Source organism: Bos mutus, chromosome 21, assembly GCF_027580195.1.
Source record: "Bos mutus isolate GX-2022 chromosome 21, NWIPB_WYAK_1.1, whole genome shotgun sequence".
NCBI lineage: Eukaryota > Metazoa > Chordata > Mammalia > Artiodactyla > Bovidae > Bos > Bos mutus.
In genome coordinates, this window is record NC_091637.1 from 24464559 (window position 1) to 24487241 (window position 22683).

At 52.1% G+C, this 22683-nt stretch overlaps 1 protein-coding gene across 1 annotated transcript; it reads right to left on the reverse strand.

Moving 5' to 3' along the window:
- Positions 1-1503: 1503 nt before the first annotated feature.
- Positions 1504-22240, reverse strand: CTSH (cathepsin H). The gene is made up of 12 exons (XM_005889763.3): positions 22076-22240; positions 17756-17787; positions 17013-17118; positions 15676-15746; positions 14935-15039; positions 12476-12562; positions 11635-11690; positions 9673-9754; positions 8176-8244; positions 4369-4475; positions 2643-2768; positions 1504-1928 (listed from the first exon to the last, which is right to left on the reverse strand). Exons 1-12 carry the CDS (start codon positions 22164-22166, stop codon positions 1853-1855), a joined length of 1008 nt encoding a protein of 335 aa, XP_005889825.3. The 5' UTR covers positions 22167-22240; the 3' UTR covers positions 1504-1852.
- Between the last annotated feature and the right edge of the window lie 443 nt (positions 22241-22683).

Sequence of the window (22683 nt, forward strand, 5' to 3'; positions counted from 1 at the left end):
CTCTCTGGGTTTTCCAGATTCACTGGTGTGGTGTTTCCCTCCTCTTACTTCCCAGACTCGACTCCCTGCCACATACAGGCCTCCACACAGAGCTGCCCCGCCATGCTCTCTGCCTCTCCTGAGCTCTTGACATCTTCTGCCCTTTACGTGGAATGCCTTCACTGTTTCTCATTAAATAAGCCCAGTCAGCTCAGTGCAGAACTCTCATCTCTGAAGGGCCTGGTTTCTTGGGTGCAGAGCCAGTACCTAGCTACATGGGTCGCCTCCCTTGGAAATACCACACAACACACAACCCTAGACAGGCTTTTCTTAAGAAGAAACAATTCAGGGACTTCCTTGGTGGTCCAGTGTTTAGAACTCTGCACTTCCACTGCAGGGGGCACTGGTTTAATCCCTGGTTGGGGAACTAAGATCCCACATTCCACTTGGTGCAGCCAAAAAAAAAAAAAAATTCACATACCATAAAATTCACCCTGTGAAAGTATAAAACTCAGTGCATTTAAGTATATTCATTGGGTTGTGCAAGCCACCACCATCGATAACTGCAGAATATTTTCAAGGCCCCCAAAAGCAAGCCCAGACCCATAAGCAGTGTCTCCATCCTCCTCCTCAGCTGTTGGCAATCACCAGTCTGCCTTCTGATTCTGTGGGTTTACCAGCTTTGGACATCGTAGGTGGATGGAATTACACAACCTGTGTTCTCTCACTGACACACTGTAGTGTTTCTGGAGTTTATCCCTGTGATAGCCTATATCAGAACTTCCTTCCCTTTTATGTCTGAACAACATTCCGTCATATGCATAGACCACATTTTCTTCATTTCTGTCATATGATGAACGTGGTTATTTCCACATTTGGGTAATTATGAATACAGCTGCTGTAAATTACATGAAAGCTTTTTTTTTTTTTTCCGCTCTCCAGGCAGCATGGGGGATCTTTGTTCCCCCACCAGGGCTTGAACCCACGACTCTGCATTGGGAGTGCAGTCTTAATCACTGAACTGCCAGGGAAGTCTGGAAAGCTTTTCTTGTTAGGAAAGTGTGTCCTATAGGACAAACAGCACCAACTCATGCTGCAGACCCTGCTCCCCAGGGGCTAGAGGCTCCACAGACACACGTTGGGATGGTGGATGTGGCAGGAGGATCAGGGGAAGGAAGGGGCTGGTAAGGGAGACATAGGGGCCATCCCAAGGGGTGGGGCAGGTGAGCCGGGAGCAGGAAGCTGAGCATGGGAAAGCCACGAGGAGAGTAAGGCTTCCTAACCGATCCTGTGGGTTGAGGTCACTCTCTGCCAGAGCCTGGTGTATTTCCTCCTCCCTCCCCACATGCTCAAAACATCAAGCAAACCTGCTCTTTCATCCAGGGCCCCCCACCTGGGAGATAGCTGCACCAGCACCCTTGCATGCCATCCTTCCAGCCAGAGAGCCAGCCACCCCCGGGTGCCTGTGTCTTAGGAGACGGCCTGGAGACAGACCCAGACCCCAGCCCACAGCACAGACCTGGCTCAGGAGGTGCCCACTGCAGGTTTATTAAAGACCACAGAAGAGACAGTGGAGCTTCTCCCCAATGTGAAATGCAGCCCTTCTGGGAAGAAAGAATATTCCTTGTCCACAAGGGGTTGATCAATGAGAAACCACGTGTAAGGCACGCGGCTGGTGGTGACCTCTGCAGCAGAAGACGTGGGCAGGCTTGTTGCTCCGTGGGATTCACCTCCCAGTTTTCTCTGGGTTTCCAGGCAGAGTGCAGGGCCACGGGTTAGGGGTGGTCTCCCAACACGTCCTCCAGGGCAGGATCTTGGGCCCCCGACTGCCTGGTCCTCGCTTTCTCCACTGACCCGTCATTGCCGCCGGGGCTCACACCAGGGGGATAGGGAAGGAGGCACAGGCCGCAAGGCCGCACATGTTCTTCCCGCGCTCAATGAGGAAGTACCTGGGCAGAGGGAGGGGCTGAGGCCTGGCCAATTTCTGACTCCAGGGGCTAGGCCCTCCCATTTATTCACAAAAGAGTAGCGCTGGGTTTTCTGGTCTCCAGGAAACCTGACTTGGCCACCACATGAACTCTGTCCCATTATTCTATCCCTGCTTCACTTCTCTCCAGAATCTCCTGAGGGCCCCCTTCTCAGCCTCACCTAGTTGGCCTCATGTTGGGGACCCCTCCTCAGATGAGGACATCAAGTCTGAGACTTAGAGAGACACAAAGTCACATTGAGATATGTCCCCAGGCCACCTGACTGAAGCCCCTTCTAGAAGGAGGGGCTGTCCACCATCGGTAAACTTGTTCCTTTCGTTTCTCTCCCTCAGGGCCTCCCAGACATGGCTGAGTCCCAGCTGGGCCCTGTGTTGTGGACTGTCTCCTAGCGGTGGTCACAGAACCCACTGAACCAAACGGCCTCCTGTGCCTGGATAGACAGTCATTATAATCTGGGGTCTGGGATGGGAGAGGGTCTGCTGGAGGGTTCTTGAGGGTGTGAAGGTTACATCCTCAAATTCCCCTCTTTTTGGCCTGGGCTAAGGCTGTTGAGCAGCCCCTTCTCGGAAGCCACACTGAGGCGGAAGAGACACACACACTCCCTCCCACCGAGGGCCCCCCAGACCTGGGCACTCAGGCCTCCCTCTCAGTACATGGGACCTAGAAGCTGCTTACCCCTTCATTCCCCAGTTAGGGCCCCAAGAATTCTTCACGATCCAGTAAGGTATCCCTTTCTCTTCTCCGTACCCAACAGCCAGCACTGCGTGGTTTACTTTATCTGGAGTCTTATGACAGGAAGTACTGGAAAAGGAAAATAAAGGCTTGAAAATACAGAAAGGGTGGGATTTCTCTGGTAGTCCAGTGGTTGAGATGCTGTGCTTCCAGTGCAAGGGGTGTGGGTTTGATCCCTGATCGGGAACCTAAGATCCCACATGCCACGTGGCCAAAAAAAGGATGAAAGGATAAAATATGATTCAGTCACACCCAGCAAGTGATTTAGAGCATTGTTTTCCAGAGTGGGGACTGGGAGGCACTGAAGGTGGTGAATTAACGTTGGTTTAGTCACAGGGCAAGAGAAGTGTTCAAGCGGACGAGCTGCAGTGGCCATGCAATCATTCAACCAGTGTGTAACTGAGCTGTTGATACGTGTCAGGCCTGGGGAAGGCAAGGTGTGGGACACCAGCAGCATGCCCAACTGTGCTCCTGGATCTAGGAAGCTCCCTTTGGCAGGGAGCAGGCAGGCAAAGAGGCTGGTTCTATACAGTGACAACTAGGGGGCTGACAAGAGCCCAAGGGAAACGGACCCGACCAAGTGGGAACAGAACGGGCAGGGTGTAGGGACAAGGAAGGCTTCCCTGGGAAGGTGGGTGCTCAGTGGAGTAGAAAATGACACCCTGCTGTGGTATTCTTCCCTGGGAAATTCCATGGGCAGAGGAGCAGGGTGGAACAGGGAGGACGTGGGTGTCTTTGATGGGATTTGAACTTGGAGAAAGAAGGACAGATGATAGAGGCTCCCCGAGCCAAGCTAAGACATGGGACAGTGGGTGTGTGTGTGCAGAAGTGGTGTGGCGAGAAGGGTGTTCAGAAGCTGGCTGGCTGTGGGTGGAGGATGGACCATTAGCGGGGGCACAAGAACAAAGCAGTAAGGAGGCGATGGTGAGGAGAGATGCAGTGGGAGAGAGGACAACATGTTTCTGAGCAGCGATCATGGGGCAGCATCTGATAAGGGGGAGGAGACAGGCAGGATCTGAGGTCCCTGTGGGCCGTCCAGCTTCATGTGGTAGGGAGGCCCTTGCCTCTCGGTCTAATGCTCAAGAGGCCCGCTGGTGGAAGGGGGCTTGGAGACTCAGCAAACAGTTGGCCGTGGAGTTCAAGGCATATGTGAGAAGAGGGCAGAGGAGAAAGTCCTGGAACACGCTCGCATTTAGGACTGGCCAGACTGCAATCGAGGCCATTGAGGAGATGGCGGGCAGCGACCGGAAGTGGCTGCACTGACTCTCATTGTAAAACAGGCAAGAGGAATGGATGAGAGGAAGCCCACCCTAGAGAACTCCTCGATGACCCTTCAGCACGGGATTCTGCATCTGGGAGCAGCTGGTTTCCCTTCCCTGTTTCATATCTTCACAGCTTTGACCATGGGTGTTTATCACCAGAGGCGGCTCTTTGGCTGAGCGAGGGGGAGCTCTGGGCTCAAACAGGGGCCCCGGACCCACTGTGTGACTCCTCTCCTCCTCCTCAACTCGGGGACTGGGGATCCTGACCCTCAGGGCTGCAGGGCGATGTGATAGGTCAGCAAACGTGGCATGGGTGGAGAAACGGTCAGACCCAGACTGAGTCCCGGGCCCGGCCATGGGGAACCCACATGCCCCTTCTCCCCTGAGGATGCTGGGGTCCTGCTCACCTGGAGTAGATGCCCTTTCTGTACATCATAAAGTCAGCAGTCACCTCGAAGGCGAAGCTCACGGGGTTGTGTAGGGCCACGGCCTCTACCATCGCCTCCTCATCATTCTGTGGACAGAGGGGCAGACAGGTGGACACACTGGCCCCTGCCACTTCCCCACCCCACGGGAGAAATGTGGTCCTTTGCTCCAAAGTAGGTAACAGGCACAGAGGAGGGAAGAGAAGGGTGTTTTAGACCAAAAAGCTGCCACCAAAGGGGAACTGCCCTTCCTTATAAGCAGAGCCTGCCCTGGACACTGGGAGCTGGTGTGGGTCCCCTGCCAGGTGGTGCAGTGGTAGAAAACCTGCCTGCCAATGCAGGAGATGAAAGAAACATGGGTTTGATCTGAGTTGGGAAGATTCCCTGTGGAGGAATTGGCAACCCACACCAGTACTCTTGTCTGGAAAATCCCATGGACAGAGGAGCCTGGTGGGCTATAGTCCATATGGTTGCAGAGTCAGACACGACAATGATTAAGCACAGCACAGCCCTCTTGTGAGTGAATGGCCAGGATCCTTTGTGTTTTCTATTTGCTTACGGCCCCTCCCCTGAAACCCTGCCTCCCTTTATGACCTCCCTGGACCTTGCTGGGCCTCCCTGCTTCGCTCCAAGAGAATCCTGCACCCTTTGGGTTTGAGCACAGGGTGCAGTGGGGACTCATTCACTCTCTCACTCACAACCACATGCCACAGCCCTCCCGTGAGCTCCCAGGGGTGCAGAGGTGAGTGGGACTCCCCTGTTCCCATCCCCAGGACCCCTGCACCCACAAATCTAGTCTAAGGAGCTTTCATTGCTGTTTTTGGTAGAACGCCAGGGTTAGAAGTCCGTGAGCAGACAAGGCTCAGATGGCGGTAGAAACAAGAAGACCTGGCAAAGGACTGTGTGCCTAAGAAGGACTCAGCCCCGCCAGCTTGGGGTCGGGGTGGGGCAGTGGGAGGAAGTCCGGGGCTTCCTAGGGGCAGACAGCAGCAGTTGGAACCAGTGTGCTTGTGCTCAGTCTCAGTCGCATCGGACTCTTTGCGACCCCATGGACTGTAACCCATGCTGGTGTGGGTAACCATTTCCTCCTCCAGGGGATCTTCCTGATCCAGGGATCGAAACAGAGTCTCCTGCACTGGCAGGCGAATTCTTTACCACTGCACCACCTGGGAAGCCCCTAGAATTACCTGGGGGGCTTTAAAAAAAATCCCAATGCCCAAGCTGCACCCCAGACAATAATGTTAGCATCTCTGGGGTGGGTCCAAGGCAGGATTTCTTAAAGCATCTGTGCTGGGAACCACTGGGTTACCATGAGCTGAGGAGGCCATTCCCCTGGCTAGAGACCTTGGGGAGTTGAAATAAGGAAGAGCTGAGGCCAGGGCTCTGCTGAAGGAGGGGCAGGCTGAAGAGGTCAGGGCACCAGCCTTCCTCAGTCCTCTCTCCCTGGAGAAGGGGCAGAGACCTGGCTGCAAAGGGCAAATGACTGCCTGGAAAGCAAGCTGCTTCCTTCCTTGTGCTCAGCAAAGGCCTTGTCAGGGCTGGTGAGACCACATGCCCCTCCTCCCCTGAGGATGCTGGGGTCCTGCTCACCTAGAGTAGCCTGCCCACCAAGAGGTGGTGGGTGTCATGGGGCTGGCCATTCTCATGGCCAAGGAGGGCTGGATGCCCATGCTGGCCTGCTCCTCAGGGCCTGCATGTGTCACAGACAAGTTTCTCTTGGGCACCAGGCAAAAGGGATTGGATTGACCCCCAATCCACCTCTTAATGGGCTTCAAATGGGCCAGAGTGGGTCAGCCCCTGGTGAGTGTGTCTAAGAGAAACCAGCTGTTTTCTCAAGATAAATGTATCATAGTCAGAAACATCCCAATTAAAGGTTCTGGAATGCCATGATCTCTGTTTCAGTCCAGCTTACACTTCTAGTTCTGCAGCCCTGGTCAAGTTACTTAACCACTCTGAACCTTTCTTCATCTATAAAATGAAGGCAATAATGACCCTTATCTCCTAAGGTTGTCTTGAGTCTAAAGGAGATAACACAAGTTAAGTGGTCAGTACACTCCTTATGGCAGAAAGCAAAGAGGAACTAAAGAGCATCTTGATGAAAGTGAAAGAGGAGACTGAAAAAGCTGGCTTAAAACTCAACATTCAAAAAATGAAGATCATGGCATCTGATCCCATCACTTCATGGCAAATAGATGGGGAAAAATGGGAACAGTGACAGGCTTTATTTTCTTGGACTCCAAAGTCACTGCAGATGGTGACTACAACCATGAAATTAAAAGACACTTGCTCCTTGGAAAAAAGCTATGACCAATTTGGACAGCATATTGAAAACCAGAGACATAATTTGTCGACAAAGGTCCATCTAGTCAAAGCTATGGTTTTTCCAGTAGTCATGTAGGCATGTGAGAGTTGGACTATAAAGAAAGCTGATTGCTGAAGAATTGATGCTTTTGAACTGTGGTGTTGGAGAAGACTCTTGAGAGTCCCTTGGACTGCAAGGAGATCCAACCAGTCAATCCTAAAGGAAATCAACTCTGAATATCCATTGGAAGGACTGATGCTGAGGCTGAAACTCCAATACTTTGGCCACCTGATGTGAAGAATTGACTCATTGGCAAAGACCCTGATGCTTGGAAAGATTGAGGGCAGGAGGAGAAGGGAACAACAGAGGATGAGATGGCTGGATGGCATCACTGGTTCGAAGGACATGAGTTTAAGCAAGCTCCAGGAGTTGGTGATGGACAGGGAAGCCTGGCACGCTGTAGTCCATGGGGTCGCAGAGTTGGACACGACTGAGTGACTGAACTGAAGTGAACACTCCATAAGCTCTTGCCACTAGTGCCGAGTGCATGCATGTACTTCGATTAGATGGAAGCTACTGTGGGACTCCCTAGTGGCCCAGGGGTTAATCCACCTGCCAATGCAGGGGACATGGGTTCAATCCCTGGTTCAGGAAGATACCACATGTGATGGAGCAATTAAGCCCAATGCACCACAACTACTGAGTTTGTGTTCTGCAACTGCTGAGGCTGGTGCACCTAGAGCCTGTGCTGCATAACAAGAGAAGCCACTGCAATGAGAAGCCCGTGCACCACAACAAAGAGTAGCCCCCGGTCGCTGAAACTGGAGAAAGCCCGCGCACAGCAATGAAGACGCAGCGCAGCCAAACAAGTGAATTTGAAAAAAAAGTGAACCAAATGCATAGCCACAGATCCATGTATATCATTTCACTGTTAAGTACAAGTAATCTTTGAGTGACTGTAATTTAAAGTGTTTAATATTGGGACTTCCTTGGTCATCCAGTAGTTAAGAATCTGCCTAATAACACAGGGGATACAAGTCCAATCCATGGTCCCACGTGCCATGGAGCAACGAAAACTAAGCCCGAGCACCACAACTGCTGAACCCACATGCTGCAACTACTGAAGCCCGTGCTCTGCAATAAGAGAAGCCACTGCAATGAGAATCCCACACACTGCAACTGGAGAAAGCCAGTGCAGCAATGAAGACCCAGTGCAGCCAAAAATTAAAGATAAGAAAGAATGAAGACTTGTGCAGACTTGGGCCAGGACCAGAGCATCTGACTGCCGACTCCTGCTCTATCCCTTCTGTCCTACACCCTGCTGCCATCACGGTGACTAACATTCACTGATAATCAAAAACTTTTCAATCAAAGGGATGTGCTGCCCAGAAAGGCTGCCGTGCTGTGCCCCTTGGCCATCCGACGGCAGTGGAGGCTGCCTCCTGATCAGAATGTGTTCCCCATCGCAAGGAAGGGTTGGTACTCACCAGTGTGATGTTGGCTACGTCCTTGACAAAAGCAATGGCCTTACTGGGCTGGTACTTGCAGTCACCATCCTGTTCAGGGGGCAAAGGTCATGGGATACAGGTTGGGGATGCTTACCCTGCCCTCGCCACCCTGTGCAATTTGATAACATTGACAAAGCAAAAGCTACAGGTACCAGGACTTGGGTGAGGGGGATCACTTAGGAGAGAATCAGAGGCATCCTTGTCCCCGAGGACGTTACAGTCCAGTGGGAGGAGACCATGCTGGCTTTGGCAGAGGTGGGCTCGAGTAGCCCCTGGTGGGAGCACGAGGAAGGGGCCTGACCCAGTCCAAGGAGGCTTGCCGAGAAAAGGAACCCAGTAAGAGCCTGCACGGCAGGGGAGGGAGGCCCAGTCTCAATCCAGGGAAGATGACCAACAAGAGGCAGGACACGTGCAGGGAAGAGCAAGCCCCTCTGAGACGGAGAGACAGGCAAGATGACAATGCAGGACCTGAAGTTTAGGAAGCAGCAAGCGGCTGGGCAGGAGCGGAAGGTTTCCAAGGAGAGAGTGAAGTCAAAGACAAGACTGGGCAGACAGATTCGGGCAGAGGGACTTGGAAGGCAGGCCGGAGAGTCTGGAGTTTATCTTGCAGGCCCTGGGAAGCCTTTGAAGAGTTCTGAACTGAGTGTACCCAGAGCTTGGTCTGAGAGGCCTCTCTGGTAGCCCCTGGGGGAGAGTGGCCCCAGGACAGACCACCCTCAGGGATCCAGGATGAAGGGGGACCAAGGGCTGAGTGGGGGAAGGGACATAGGACAGACCAAGGAGCAGAAGGAAGAAGGTCTCTGGCGGGGGAGGGTCTGGGCAGGGGGACTGCCCTGAGAAAGGGACACAGGTAGCCAAGAGGTTTTTGGGAAAGGTGGTGCCTCCCATTTCTAGGAGGGGCAACACTGGAAGAGAGTCCTGGGTTTGGGGGAAAGTCAAGGTGCCCAGCCATGCACAGGCGGGGCTGAGGTGAGAGGGGAGGCCCTGGGCCCAGGAGCACTGTCTGCATGGACACGGAGTGTAGAAGCCCATAGATGGCATTCTCGTGCACCCTCGGCAGGAGGTGCGGGCCAGGCCACGAGCAGAGACGGTGCTGCCATGGACAGGGCGAAGAGGCCCCAGGACAGCTGAGCACCAGGGCTCAGACAAACAGAGGAGGCGAAGGAGTGAACATGAAGAGACAACACAGAATTCAGGAGGGAGTAGGAGTCCTCAAGAGGGTGCAGGGGAAGGGTGTGTCCTGAGGCTGGGAGAAGAAGAGAAATGGGGGCCCTGCAGACTAAGAAGATGGAGCCCAGGTTAGGAGAACAAAGATGGGGGAAGCCCAGGGGGCCCTGCAGACCAAGAAGATGGAGCCCAGGCGGGGAGAACAGAGATGTGGCACCCTGCAGACCAGGAAGACAGAGCCCAGGCTGGGAGAATAGAGATGGAGCGCCCTGCAGACCAAGAAGACGGAGCCCAGGCTGCCCGAGTTACCTGGCCCCTGTAGGGGTAGGTGTCTTCACCCATGATGCCCTTGTTGTACCGGATGTACTCGAAGGCCTGGCTGGGAAGACCCCTGCAAGAAGCACACACAGCTGTGCCCACCTGGGACTGGCCCCAATAGAGGCAGGGCCTGCGGAGGCTGGGGCGTGCCAGACGTCTGCCCTGGCGGGGCTGGGGGGCCGTGACTTCAGCCCTGAGTCCCAGGACGAGCCTGAGCGTGGTTCCCTGCAGGAGACTCCTGTGCTGGCTGCTGCTGAAGCAGGACTTGCCTGGGAGAGGGCTGGGCCGCTGGGAGGGGGCGGGAGGCAAGGCTGGGAGCCTGCTCTGGGGGGACACGAGAGGCCTGGCTTTATACCTGTGTGCTCAGGAAAGGTCTTAGAGCACTGCATGTGAGGAGGAGATGAGGGCTGGAGACACTGGGAACTGTGAGTCAATCCCTAACAACCCGTTTGAAGAATAGGCCAGGAGGTAGGTAGACAGACTGGGAGTTTGGGGTTAGCAGATGCAAACTGGTCTATCTAGAATGGATAAACAACAAGGTCCTACTGTATATTCAATATCCTGTGATAAAACCATAATGGAAAAGAATATGGAAAAGAATGTATGTATGTGTATATAACTGTTGCTGTTCAGTCGCTAAGTCATATTTGACTCTCTGTGACCCCATGGACGGCAGCACGCTAGGCTTCCCTGTCCTTCACTGTTTCTCGGAGTTTGTTCAAACTCACGTCCATCGAGTCGATGCTATCTAACCATCTCATCCTCTGCTGCCCTCTTCTCCTCCTGCCTTCCGTTTTTTCCAGCATCAGTGTTTTTTCCAATGAATCAGCTCTTCGCATCAGGTGGCCAGAGTATTGGAGTTTCAGCTTTAGCATCAGTCCTTCCAATGAGTATTTCGGGTTGATTTCCTTTAGGATTGACTGCTTTGATCTCCTTCCTGTCCAAGGGACTCTCAAGAGGCTTCCCCAGCACCACAGTTCAAAGGCATCAATTCTTGGTGCTAAGCCTTCTTTATGGTCCAACTCTCACATTGGTACATGACTACTGGAAAAACCATAGCTTTGGCTATACGGACCTTTGTCAGCAAAGTGATGTCTCTGCTTTTTAATATGTGTATTACTATGCGGTTGCAAAGAGTCACACATGACTTACCGACTGAACAACAATGATGTGTATAATTGTGTCACTTTGCTGTATGGCAGTAATTAACACAACACTGTAGTTAAACTAGACCTCAATAAATAAATAAAGGGGGCAAGAGAGCAGGCCTGGCAAAATACAGTGTTTCTGCCTGAACATGGCACCTCATCTATAGAAAAGCTCCTTCACACAGCCTGCAGAGCTGGGGCAGCCAGAGCTTTAGAGTAGGGGACCCCGGTCTCCCGGCCGCGGACTGGTACCTCCTGTCATCATCAACATTAGATTAGAATAAAAGCACAATAAATGTACTGTACTTGAATCATCCTGAAACCATCCCCACTCCATCTCCCTCCGCATACCCCAAGTCCATGGGAAAATCGTCTTCCATGAAACCAGCCCCTGGTGCCAAAAAGGTTGGGGACTGCTGCCCTAGAGAATTCGCAGACAGCCGACCAGACACCGGTGTGTGGATCTTGCTTCTGCAGGACAACGTGCTTCTCATTCTGTGAATTCTTTTGGCCACTCACACAGAGGCCCGGGTGGTGGATGAGGCCAAATGTGCTGAGGGGTGACAGCCAGGTGACAACAGGGAAAGAGGACAGATTCTGGGAGCAGACAGGCCCGGGCCTGGCTTATAGCTCTGCCCACTCCAGCTGATGGACCTCGGGTATGTGGGGTGACCATCCTCCTCTTTAAGTGGGGCCAATTTTGCTTCCACCCAGGACAGAGTCTCGGCCCATCCTAGACCCAACAGAAGTAACCCCGGGAAATGAGAAGGGGCTCCAGGCCTCCCCACCCTGGTCGGGGACGTACCCTTGGCAGCCGTGGTTGTTGAAGTTCTGGGCGCAGTCCACCAGCTGCTGCTCAGCCTGGAGAAGGAACACATACCCAGTGAGCTAGGTGTTCACCGGGAGAGCCCCCAGCTCAGGGCCCCCTGAGCCGACCACACCCGTGGCCCCGCCAGCTCTGGGTCAGGAGGATCAGGTTATACTCCCCCAGGGCGAGGTCCATCTCTGTGTCCAGAGGGCCAGCCCAGAGCCAGCGCCTTTTGGGGAAGAGCTCAGTGATGACCTGGCAGCCAAGCCGGCATGTGAGAGGGTGAGGAGGGGCCTGAAGGGTGCACATAGGTGGGCCCCCATGGTGGCATGTGGGAGGGAGGGGACAGGCCTTCCCTACTCCTGGGCCCTGGTGGCCCTCGCCAGTCTAGCCCTCTCTTCCCCTGCTTCCCTATGCAGGACGCCGTGGTCCGACAGTCACCCCTTGCTCTGGGGGCTCCAGAGGTGAATACACGGGTCCTAGCTCTCCCCTGCAGGAAGACGACCAGCCTGGGAGGGGGTGCAGCTCCTACAGGGCTGCCTCCCAGGCAGGCTCTGCTCCCTGAAGGCCCTGGGTTCCCAGACCGAGGAACACCCAGACCCACTCAGGAATGAGCCTCAGTCCTTCCAAACTGTCAGGGGAGGTTTGTATGCCAAATATCCATGAGACTGGGACACAAAGCCCAGCTGACATGGCCACTCTCATCTAATGCCCTGAAGAAGCCTGAAGGCCTGGCCTGCCCCACCAAGTCAGGGCTCAGAGCCAAGCTGTGACCCCTGCAGGAGACCCTGATCCCACACTCCCCACATCCCACCCCGCCCCGCAGCTGGTCACTCACCAGGAAGGGCAACTTCCCTGTTGCTATGGCGACAGCAGACTCCAGGGCCCCGGTGGTGGAGAAGGTCCAGCAACTGCCACAGCTGCCCTGGAGGCCAGAGTGGAGAAAGGGAGTCAGAACCTGGGCCCCTCAGGCTCCCGAGAACCTCAGTGGACCAAGCCCCAACTCACATCTATCCGTGCTGATCCTCACAAGCCCCAAGTGGCCGGCATCCTTCTCCGCATGTTACAGATGAGAAGACTGAGGCTTGTAAAAGGGCAGCAGCAGCTGCCTCCCCATCCGGCCCCTCGCTGACCAACCCCCAATGTCCTACAAGGGCCAGAGTTCCTCCTGACTCCATTCTGTGCTGTTCTACACGTCCTTCTACTTTTTTTCTTTCCTTGCTGCACCACGAGGCACAAGGGATCTTAATTCCCCAACCAGCATCGACCCACACCCTCTGCAGTGGAAGTTCAGAGTCTTAACCACTGGACTGCCTGGGAAGTCTCTCTGCTTCTGAATCTCCTGCTGGATTCTCTTCTTCCCACTGCTCCCAACAGAAGGACTCACCAAAGTCCTGTTTCCAGAATTTTCTCTCTCACCTTTCCCCCTCCAATCTCACCCACAGTCCTTTTAAACTAACAACTTCCCAGACCCCACTTCAGCTCTGACCTCTGCCCAGACCCAGACCACCTGTCTCCCAGAGGACCCCACCAGTATACACCCCAGACACCATAGACCCTGTGTGTCCTGCCCCAGCCATCCATCTCCCCGTCCTCTACCATGATTATGGCCACTGACCAGTCTCCTGACACCTCATTGGGGCCAGGTGTCGGGTGCTGGAGCCTGCCTGCCTACTTCAGATCACAGTCCTGCCCCCACCCACTATGTGAGCTGGGCAAGGGGTGTCTCCCCATCCCCCAGTTTCATCACTTGTAAAATGGGAACCACCGTGCTTGCCCCACAGAACTGTCAGAAGCGCAGATAAGATCCTGCCAGTCATGCAGTTACCCCACGGGTTCAGTAACACCAGCTGCTGTCAGCATCTTTCTCTTATCCCCATCTTTGTCTCTTTTCCGCCCTTCACTGGCTCAACCGTCCATAGACTACTTCTGAAACATCTCCTAAGATCCTTTCCTCACTGTTCTTGTCCACTCCTCCTCGCTTGTCTCCTGGAAAGAGCCTTCACCCTCCCCCCATCCCCAGTCTCTTCCTCTCAAATCCTTCCCTTGGCAGCGGGAGGGGAGGGTCTGATCAGAGTATCTCTGGTCAAGGAGGTGGGCTTGGCCACTGAGGAAAGAGACAGAGCAGGCCTTGAGCGGAGACCCACTTGCTTTGCACCTTTAGCCTCCCTTGAGGCTGCTGAGCTAATGTCAGATCCTGTCTTCACACCTGTAACCAAACTGTGGCTATAGTGAAAGTCCATACACACCCACAGGGGTGACCACCTTGTTCCGGCCCCTCTGCTCAGGGGTCTCTCTCCTGCCTGATAGCTAGCTAACGAGAGGACCCAGAACATCCTTGGCAGACCTCTGCTTCTTCCTTGCCCAGAGGGTGAGGGGGTTCAGGCTTCCACATTGAATACCTGTTGGGCTTTGAACTGTCCCGGGATTCTCAGATGGTTAAAAGCCACCTTGGGGTCTTGGGGGAGGGGACTGACTTCATCCTACCCCTCTGCTGAAGTGGAGACTCGTTTTGGCTTCTGGGTTCTCGTTGAACCATCTAGCTCACTAGGCAGGCTCTGGGAATTCAGTGAGCCTGGGGGCATCATGGCTGCGTCACGTGGATTTTAGGAAAAGGAGAAAATGTTTCTCATGGCGAGTTTCAGTGGAAAGCCAAGTGCTACCAGGAAGGCAACCTTCACCCTGTTTCCTGGGAGCAAGAGGTGGGAATGCTTCTGAACATGGCCACTGCACTGTTGCTTCCGGGGACAGCAGGGCCCAGACTCTCCAGGACCCAGCAGTGTGTGGGACCCTCAGCCCTCAGGGCAGGAACGTGCCACCACTTGCCTCGCCGGGCACGCTGTGTCGTGCAGGAGGCGCTCTTCAGAGCACGTCTGCAATGCGGGGTTCCATGCTGTTCGTTGACCACCTGCAGCTCCCTTGAGGGAGGCAGAGGGCCAGGGAGGGGCTGGACCTGGTGCCCTGTGGAGTGGATGGAGGACAGGAAGAAAAGACGTGTAGGAATGGGGTCCCGTATCCAGTTACAGAAGGGCACAGATGTTTAGGGCCAGCAGGGAGCTTTAGACAGGGCAGTGGAGCGGGAGGGAAGGGGTACACTTCAGCCCAGACAGGAACTACATCCATAAAAACAACGACCTCCTGGCCTTTTGGAGGAAGGTAGCTAGAGAGATAATGAAAAAATAATGGAGTTGGGGATATTACTCTTTGTGTTTTGGGATTCTCTTGAGTTTCTCTTCCTGGCATACTGTCTGAAAATGTGGCTGTTTTGGAGGAAAAACTGGGGACCATCATGCATACCTGATTTTTCACTGGTGTGACAAAATTTCCTTTTTTTCGCCAGTCCATGGAGGGTGGGTAGGGACCAGTACCTCGAAGGTAGTTACTTTTGGTGGCTGAGCAATTCTGAAATGACAAATTACAATTTTTTTCAGGGGGGAAAAAACCCATTTCTGATGGAAAAGTATGTAATTAAAATAGTCACCACAAAAGAATGAGAAAGATTATGGTTGTCAGGACCATCCTATTGCACCCTATTAGTTCCAAATGCTAAATGACAGGTCCTTTGGGGGACTCACGTTGGGGCAGTTAGGACAGGGAGGGCAGATTTAGCAAATAAACATACAGTTCACCCAGTTAAAGTTGAATTTTAGATCAATGATGAAAAAGTTGTAGTGTACATCCCATGCAATACTTTGGATATTACTTATGCTAAAATATTATTAGTTGGGACTTCTCTGGTGGTCCAGCGGTCAAGAGTCTGCCTGCCAATGCAGGGGACCCGGGTTTGATCCCTCTTCCAGGAAGATCCCACATGCTCCGGAGCAACTAAGCCGAAGCGCCACAACTACTGAAGCCCACACACCTTAGAGTCTGCAACAAGAGAAGCCACTGCAAGGAGAAGGCTGTGAACCACAACCAGAGAGTAGCACCCACTCACTGCAACTTAAGAAAGTCCTCCGCAAACGAAGACCCAGCACAGCGGAAAAAAAAAAGCCAAACAGAAAAGACTCAGATTTGGTCCCAGTGAGTTATACCCACCTGAGGCTCTGACCAAAGATACTTGCGTTTTAATTCATCAAAGCTCATGTCTGAAAATTGATTCAGTCCCACTGAAAAAAGAGAAGGCAGAACAGTAAACAATCAAACAAAAAACAAAACAGAGGTGTTCAGTAGATCACTAATAAAGAAACAAAAAAATAATGAAATCTCACATTCCCTCATGTCCTATTTACAGGCCCTCAACTTGGCTTCTTTAAATTTTTAAATGGAATGGACACAGTTGAATTGTTTTAAAACAAATTTTTAAATTTATTTTTTTATTGAGGTATAGTTGATTTTACAGTTGACCCTTGAACAACATGGTTTGAACTGGGCAGATCCACTTATATGGGGCTTTTTTTCCAATAGTAAATACTACAGTGCAACATGATCCTGGGTTGGTGTAATCATGGGATGCAGAACCGTGGATACAGAGAAAGTGCACATATGGAGGAAATGCATATATGGAGGGCAGACAATCAGTTATACTCAGACTCTCAACTGTGTAGACAGTCGGTGCCTCTAACCCCACACTGTTCAAGGGTCAACTGTAATTTACTACACCAAGGTCAGCCTGACTGTGCTTCGGAATTCCCTGGGGAACTTTGCAACAGTACCAGTGTCTGGGCTGCACCCCAGAGATGCGGATGTAGTGGGCCTGGGGTGGGGCCTGGGCACCCATTTTTTAGATGCCCCGTTAGTAGGTCTGGTGGACGTCCAGGTACCGAACCACCACACCTGTGCCAAGTGCCTGCCACCTGTTACCTCCTTCAGTCTTCATAGCCTGGCGGGGGGAGCCTTATGATCTCCACTTGACAGTCCAGTGAAACTTCAGAGCTGTCAACGCCCCCCAGGGTTGACACAGCCAATACTGGGCAGAAATGAGGTTCAAACTGAGGTTTCCTTCCACTTCACGCTTCTGCCCATGTTACTCACTCAGTTGACAGTGCCGTCACTTCTGAGTCCTCAGCGCATGCAGCGTGTTTCTAGTGAAACGAACCCAGACTGAAGGCAGATGTCCTAAGGAGCTGCTCGTGAGTCCAGAAGCGCTGCTCCCCTCGGCAGCCCAGGGGCTCAGCGTCTGGGCTGGACCCTCAGAAAGCAGAAACACCACAACCCTTTGGAGGGACACCCTAAAGTTACAACCCCTTGAATCTCAGAGAACAATAGCAGAGCTGGAATGTGAGGTCGGCCCCAGCTTCAGAGCCTGGGTGGCTGCTCTCCCCCTGCCCCATTCCCCAGCCCAGTGGACCCTGTAATCATTCGTTTCTTTCCAGATCTGAACTGCTCTCTCCTCCCAGGGATGAGCAGCCTGGAGGCAAGGTGTCCCCACGTACTTTTAAATGTGTGGTTCCTGGCGTTGTGGGCGTTGATCTCCCTCAAGTTGCTGGCAAACACCTGCAGCCTGTGGTAGTACTCCTCTGAGCTGTATTTCTTTTGATGCTGAAACACATTAGCAAGCAATACGTCATGGAAACAGGACGCTGCTTACCAGAGGGTAACGGTTTTGTCTTCTAAGAGGAGGAATGGAGGTTTTCTTCCTGCCATGATTCTCAGGCCAAAACTGTATTAGAGGTGGGACACTGCCCTGGGTTTATATAGGAACCCCTCTGCCTCCAGGGGCCTGTGGCCAGAATGAAGCCTATGCAGCTGCCGTAGAGTCAGTTAAGAGATCGAGAAGGCCAGGTGAATGACCTGTCACGTTTAGATCAGCCCTGGATGCCACAACTGGCACTAGGTCAAGTTCATGGCAGAAATCACCATTTTTCAAAAACATGCACACCAGTGTTTTTCGATTGATTTTGCAGCCAGTTACACAATGTGATTTGAATACAAAAAATGTAAATAAATCTGAAGGTTTCCAAGGCTGCTAGCCAACTTCACTACTGGGGACCAGACCACTGTTTGGAAGGAACTCACTTAACGAAATTTTTTTGTGGCGTTTGACTCATCCCCATGTGGGAAAGACCCAGGGGATGGGGGCTGGAAATTCCTCCTTCATCGTCTCAAATCTAGGACAGTCCTGATAACAGGAAACAGTGAAATGAGAAACTTCAGAAAGAAGAAGTTGGACACTGACCTGCACCATCCATGATTGAAAGTGAAACTTCTCTGCAAAAAGGAGAAAAAAAAATTAGGTCTGGGTGCCTTGTGGTCATGTCTATAGCCAAGTGGGGCACAAGAGAACTGATTTGCATTTTAATAAACTGGGTTAAACTTAAAGCACCAAAAATGGTGGTATATAATGCAGAATTTGAAAAGGAACTAAATTCTTACTGCTTTTGTGCTCCAAATTAATTTTGAAAAAGTACATGCCATTAACCTATAGTATTAAAAATCTGGATAATGGTTAATACTTAGTGAGGAGTCAAAGGGGGCTTGTGGGGTGCTGGTAATGTTCTGTGGCTTCATCTGGGTGCCAGTTTCACGAGTGTGTTTTGATGATGAGAATTCACTGAAATGCATATTTAATGATTTGTGTTCTCTTCTGTGTCATATTTTAAGAAGTTAATTTAAAAACCTATATGCCAGGACTTCCCTATTGATCCAGTGGTTAACACTGTAGTTCCAATGCAGGGGGTTTGATCCCTGATTGGGGAACTAATCCCACATGCTGCATGGTGAGGCCAAAAATAAATACATAAAATAAAAAAAAGTTTTGAATTTAACAGAGAGCTTGTTATTCATGATAACACAAATAAATACTTTAAAAACCCTTATATACCTGGTGTCAGTAATTTTTTAAAAAGGGACAGATGGTAAATATCCTAGACTTTGCAATCTCTACAGTCTGTTACAACTACTCAACTCTACTCTCGCCTGTGAAAATGAAGGGGTATGACTGTTTCAATAAAACTTTATTTACAAAAACGGGCTGCCTAGTTGTTTGTAGACTCTTACTATATCCACCCTTGTACATTTTTAAATGTAAAATTGCATTTCAAATTTAAATAGCTGCAAAGGATGTACACCAGTTTATTGCAATTAATGACGTTTAAAAATATGACTGTTCCATCGTATTCAAAGGATGCTAGCCAAAGAATTCCATATAACATCACGATGTGATATTCACCATCAATAACATGAACAAGCCCTTCTATAAGAGCTGAATAGTTCATACAGTTTCTTTTTCTCCTTGAACCCCCATCTCCATCTATATCTCACAGAATTTTATCCTAAGGGAGCATCTGTTTAATTTATTTTGGGGGGGCTACATTGCAGGGCATGTAGGACCTAGTTCTTTGACCAGGGATCAAACCCATGCCCCCTGCATTGGAAGTGTAGAGTCTTAACCACTAGACCACAATGGAAGTCCCAGGGAGTATCTGTTTATACTTCATTGCTCTAGTATCCTTTTATGCAATGACAAGCACGGAAAGTATATATTTAAATTACTGTTACTCCTGGTGACCCATATACCCCTGGATATTATAAAAGTTCATTCTGGATTAAGTCATCATCATTATTAAGACTCCAACTGATTAAAAACATGTCAAATATATTACACCTAATGAAAAGTAACTGTTAAACAAAAAGTAAACTTGCATTGGAGAGGCATCTCTTAATGAGGTAAATTAAACTTAATTAATGCCCTCCTCATGGATTTATATATTCATGGGTGATTATTACCTGTTTTTCTGAATGGGTTAGCATTAATTCTGATCTTTGTCTCAGCCCTTTCAAAGGGCTGATTAATTCTGCTCAGATAAGCAGGATTGCTTATTGCTTCTGGGAACAGAAGGCAAGTTTTAGAGCAAAGTCACGCAATTCCTCGTACTCCTTTCTACACCCCCACATCACATGGCACTGTATTACTACACATTATTTCTAGGACCCCAGCAGCTGACACTCGGAAGTAAAGGGTGTGGAAATGGATTTACTGTCTGCACTGGGATCACTTGGTACTTTTCTGTGTTCCTCCACTGGTCTTCCCAGGTGGGACAGTGGTAAAGAATCCGTCTGCCAATGCAGGAGACACAGGCTTGATCCCTGCGTCAGAAAGATCCCTTGGAGGAGGAAATGGCAGCCCATCCACTATTCTTGCCTAGAGAATCCCATGGACAGAGGAGCCAGGTGGGCTATCATCCATGGGGTCACAAAGAATTGGACACAACTGAGCACACACATGTGTGCCACCAATCCACACCCTGCAGCTGGAAGATCACAGTTGTGTGGAATTTAGCTCTCCCCTTGTGGGTCATAGATCTGTTCCAGAAACCAAGTGACAGCCATTTTTCCTGAGAAAGAAATGCACATTTCTCCAGGATATGCCCTGTGTGGGGTTTAGAGGACTGCAAATCTTGGTTAGCCATTATAGCTGATGGCTTCAGAAGAGAAAAAGTGAAGTGAAAGTTGCTCAGTTGTGTCTGACTCTTTGCGACCCCATGCAGAGCACCCTGCCAGGCTCCTGTGTCCATGGATTTCCCAGGCAAGAATATTGGAGTAGGTTGCCATTCCCTTCTCCAGGGGATCTTCCCAACCCAGGGATCAAATCCAGGTCTCTTGTATTGGCAAGCAGACACTTTACCATCTGAGCCACCAGGGAAGCCTGATGGCTTTAGAAGACCAGGGCTTGAGGCAGATAGAGTTTAGGACAACTGACCAATGTTTGCCTGCAGAGGTTTCAAAAGCTACAAGCAGGCGTGAAAATCCAGCACTACTTCTCATTCGTTCGAGGTCAGAGGGAGAAAAAGCCAGAGGTGATCTTGGGGTGGGGCCAGAAGGATATCTGGTGACCCTTGCACACTAATCTCAGACCCACTGCAGTCCATTGTGACTTTTGGAAGAAAGCACACATCCTTTCTTTGTGTGCTGTTTCGGGGAGCACATGGTACTATCTAGAACAGGGGTTAGCAAACTCTGACTTGCCACTTGTTTTTGTATGGCCCACGAGCTAAGAATGTTCACGTTTAAAAACGTTTTTTTTGAAAACCACATTGTGTAGCACTTTAAAATCATCTGAATTCAAACTTCAGTGTGTCTAAATAAAAGTTTCTCGGAGCACAACTGGCTCATTCATTTACATACCGCCTTTGGCTACTTTCAGCACAGAATTAAGTAGCTGATACAGAGACTGTGTGGTCCACAAAAAGCCTTAAATATATACTATCTGGCTATTCACAGGAGAAGCATGCCAAACCCTACTCTGGAAGAACGGCTTCCAGCACCAGCCCGCCTCCTCCACGCAGGCCACACAGCTCTGGCTTGCGGGCAGCTGGGTTTCTTTAGGTTGGGACTGAGCTGAGCTGGGCGTCCTCCTAGGTCTGCAAGACTGGGGGGCTTCCTTGTATCTTTGGGTCGGGAGGAATGAGGCAAGATTCTAGTGGAAAAGATTCAGCCTCAGGGATCTTTGTCCTATTTCCAGGCTGCTCTTTGGAGAAGGCAATGGCATCTCACTCCAGTATTCTTGCCTGGAAAATCCCATGGACAGAGGAGCCTGGTGGGCTGCAGTCCATAGGGTCGCTGAGGGTTGGACATAACTGAGCGACTTCACTTTCACTTTTCACTTTCACACGTTGGAGAAGGAAATGGCAACCCACTCCAGTGTTTTTGCCTGGAGAATCCCAGGGACGGGGGAGCCTGGTGGGCTGCTGTCTCTGGGGTCGCACAGAGTTGGACACGACTGAAGCGACTTAGCAGCAGCAGCAGGCTGCTCTTTGGCTACAATTCTTTGTCCTCAGGGTGAGGAGGCAGGTGGTCTTGGGAGGTCAGAGCCTGTGGGCGGTGGGTTGAGGCTGAGGGTGGTGGACAGGGGGCAAGGCAGGAGGGCCTTCGGGAGAGCCTTTAGCTTGGGAAGGTGGTTGGATCTGCAGCAACAGAACTAGGGTAAGAGCAGCCGGAAGCTGGACCACTCAGCTTCCTGAGTGGAAGCCCTGGGGCCTTACAGGGGAGCCCTGGGGCTTGACCTTACACCCTGGGTCCTTGGAACAAACAGCCTCAGTTTTCAGGGGCTAAATCTGCTATGGCTCTGCACAGTCACTCCTTGAAAGGTCAGGTCCAACCCATTCACAGGCTCTCAAGGCACCCCTGGGGACGTCCCCTGTGCCCAGTCTCTGGGAGCTGCCAGAAAAGGCTGGGAAGTCCCTGCTAGCCTCTGGCTGGGGCGTTTCCTGTCAGCGCCCCTGAGCGCCCCGGGCACCTATCCATCCGCTCCTCGGGTCCCGCAAGACGCTCACCCTCCAAACCTCCCCCTTCTCTAGCCCACACTCCCCACGCATCACACAGGCCACCCTTCCATGACTCCGGTCCCGACCCGCAGAGCCCCAGGGCCTCGGGCCTGCGACGTGCTCTGCCCGGCTCCTCCCAAGCGCAGAGTCCGGACCCGCCAAGTTCTCCAGAGTCTCCGACCTGCCGGCTCCTCTCCGGGGGCACCTCGTCCCCGTCCCCGGAGTCCCCGTACCTAAAGAGTTCGCGGCCAGCTCGGCGGCGCCGCAAGCCGGGGCGCCCAGGAGCCAGGCTCCCGCGCAGAGCAGCGGCAGGACGGCCCACATCGCGGCGGCTGTGACTGCTCGGCCGGCGGTCGAGGGCTGGCTTGGAGGGCTGCGGGGCAGGCGGCCAAAATGTGCTCGGGACAGTGGGAGGGGCGGGGCCGGCGGCGGGCGGGGCGGGAGGAGGAGGAGGGAGGGGGATGGGAGGAGGGGAGGAAGCGGGGGAGGAGGAGGGGGAAGAGGTGGAGGGTGCAAAACAATCCGGGAAGCCCTTGCTCCTTAGAGATGGTGGCCTTCGACTTCCCTCGGTCTCAGTCGCCTCCTTCTTACCCTCTTCTCATCTTTCACCTCTCCTCCGGGGACATCACTCTTCTCCTCAAAGAGGAAAGGCAAGTTGGACCACTCAGTCTGCAGGGGTCCTGCCCATCTGCTTATCTGCCAGAACTGGCCGGATGGGCCAGGGTGGTGCCTGTCCTCAGCCCAGATTCCCCATATCCCGACCTCTCCTCACGCCGGGGCTCCCATCTCCCACCCTCATTATTCACCTTACCCTGATGGGCCCTTCCGACTTGGGATGAAC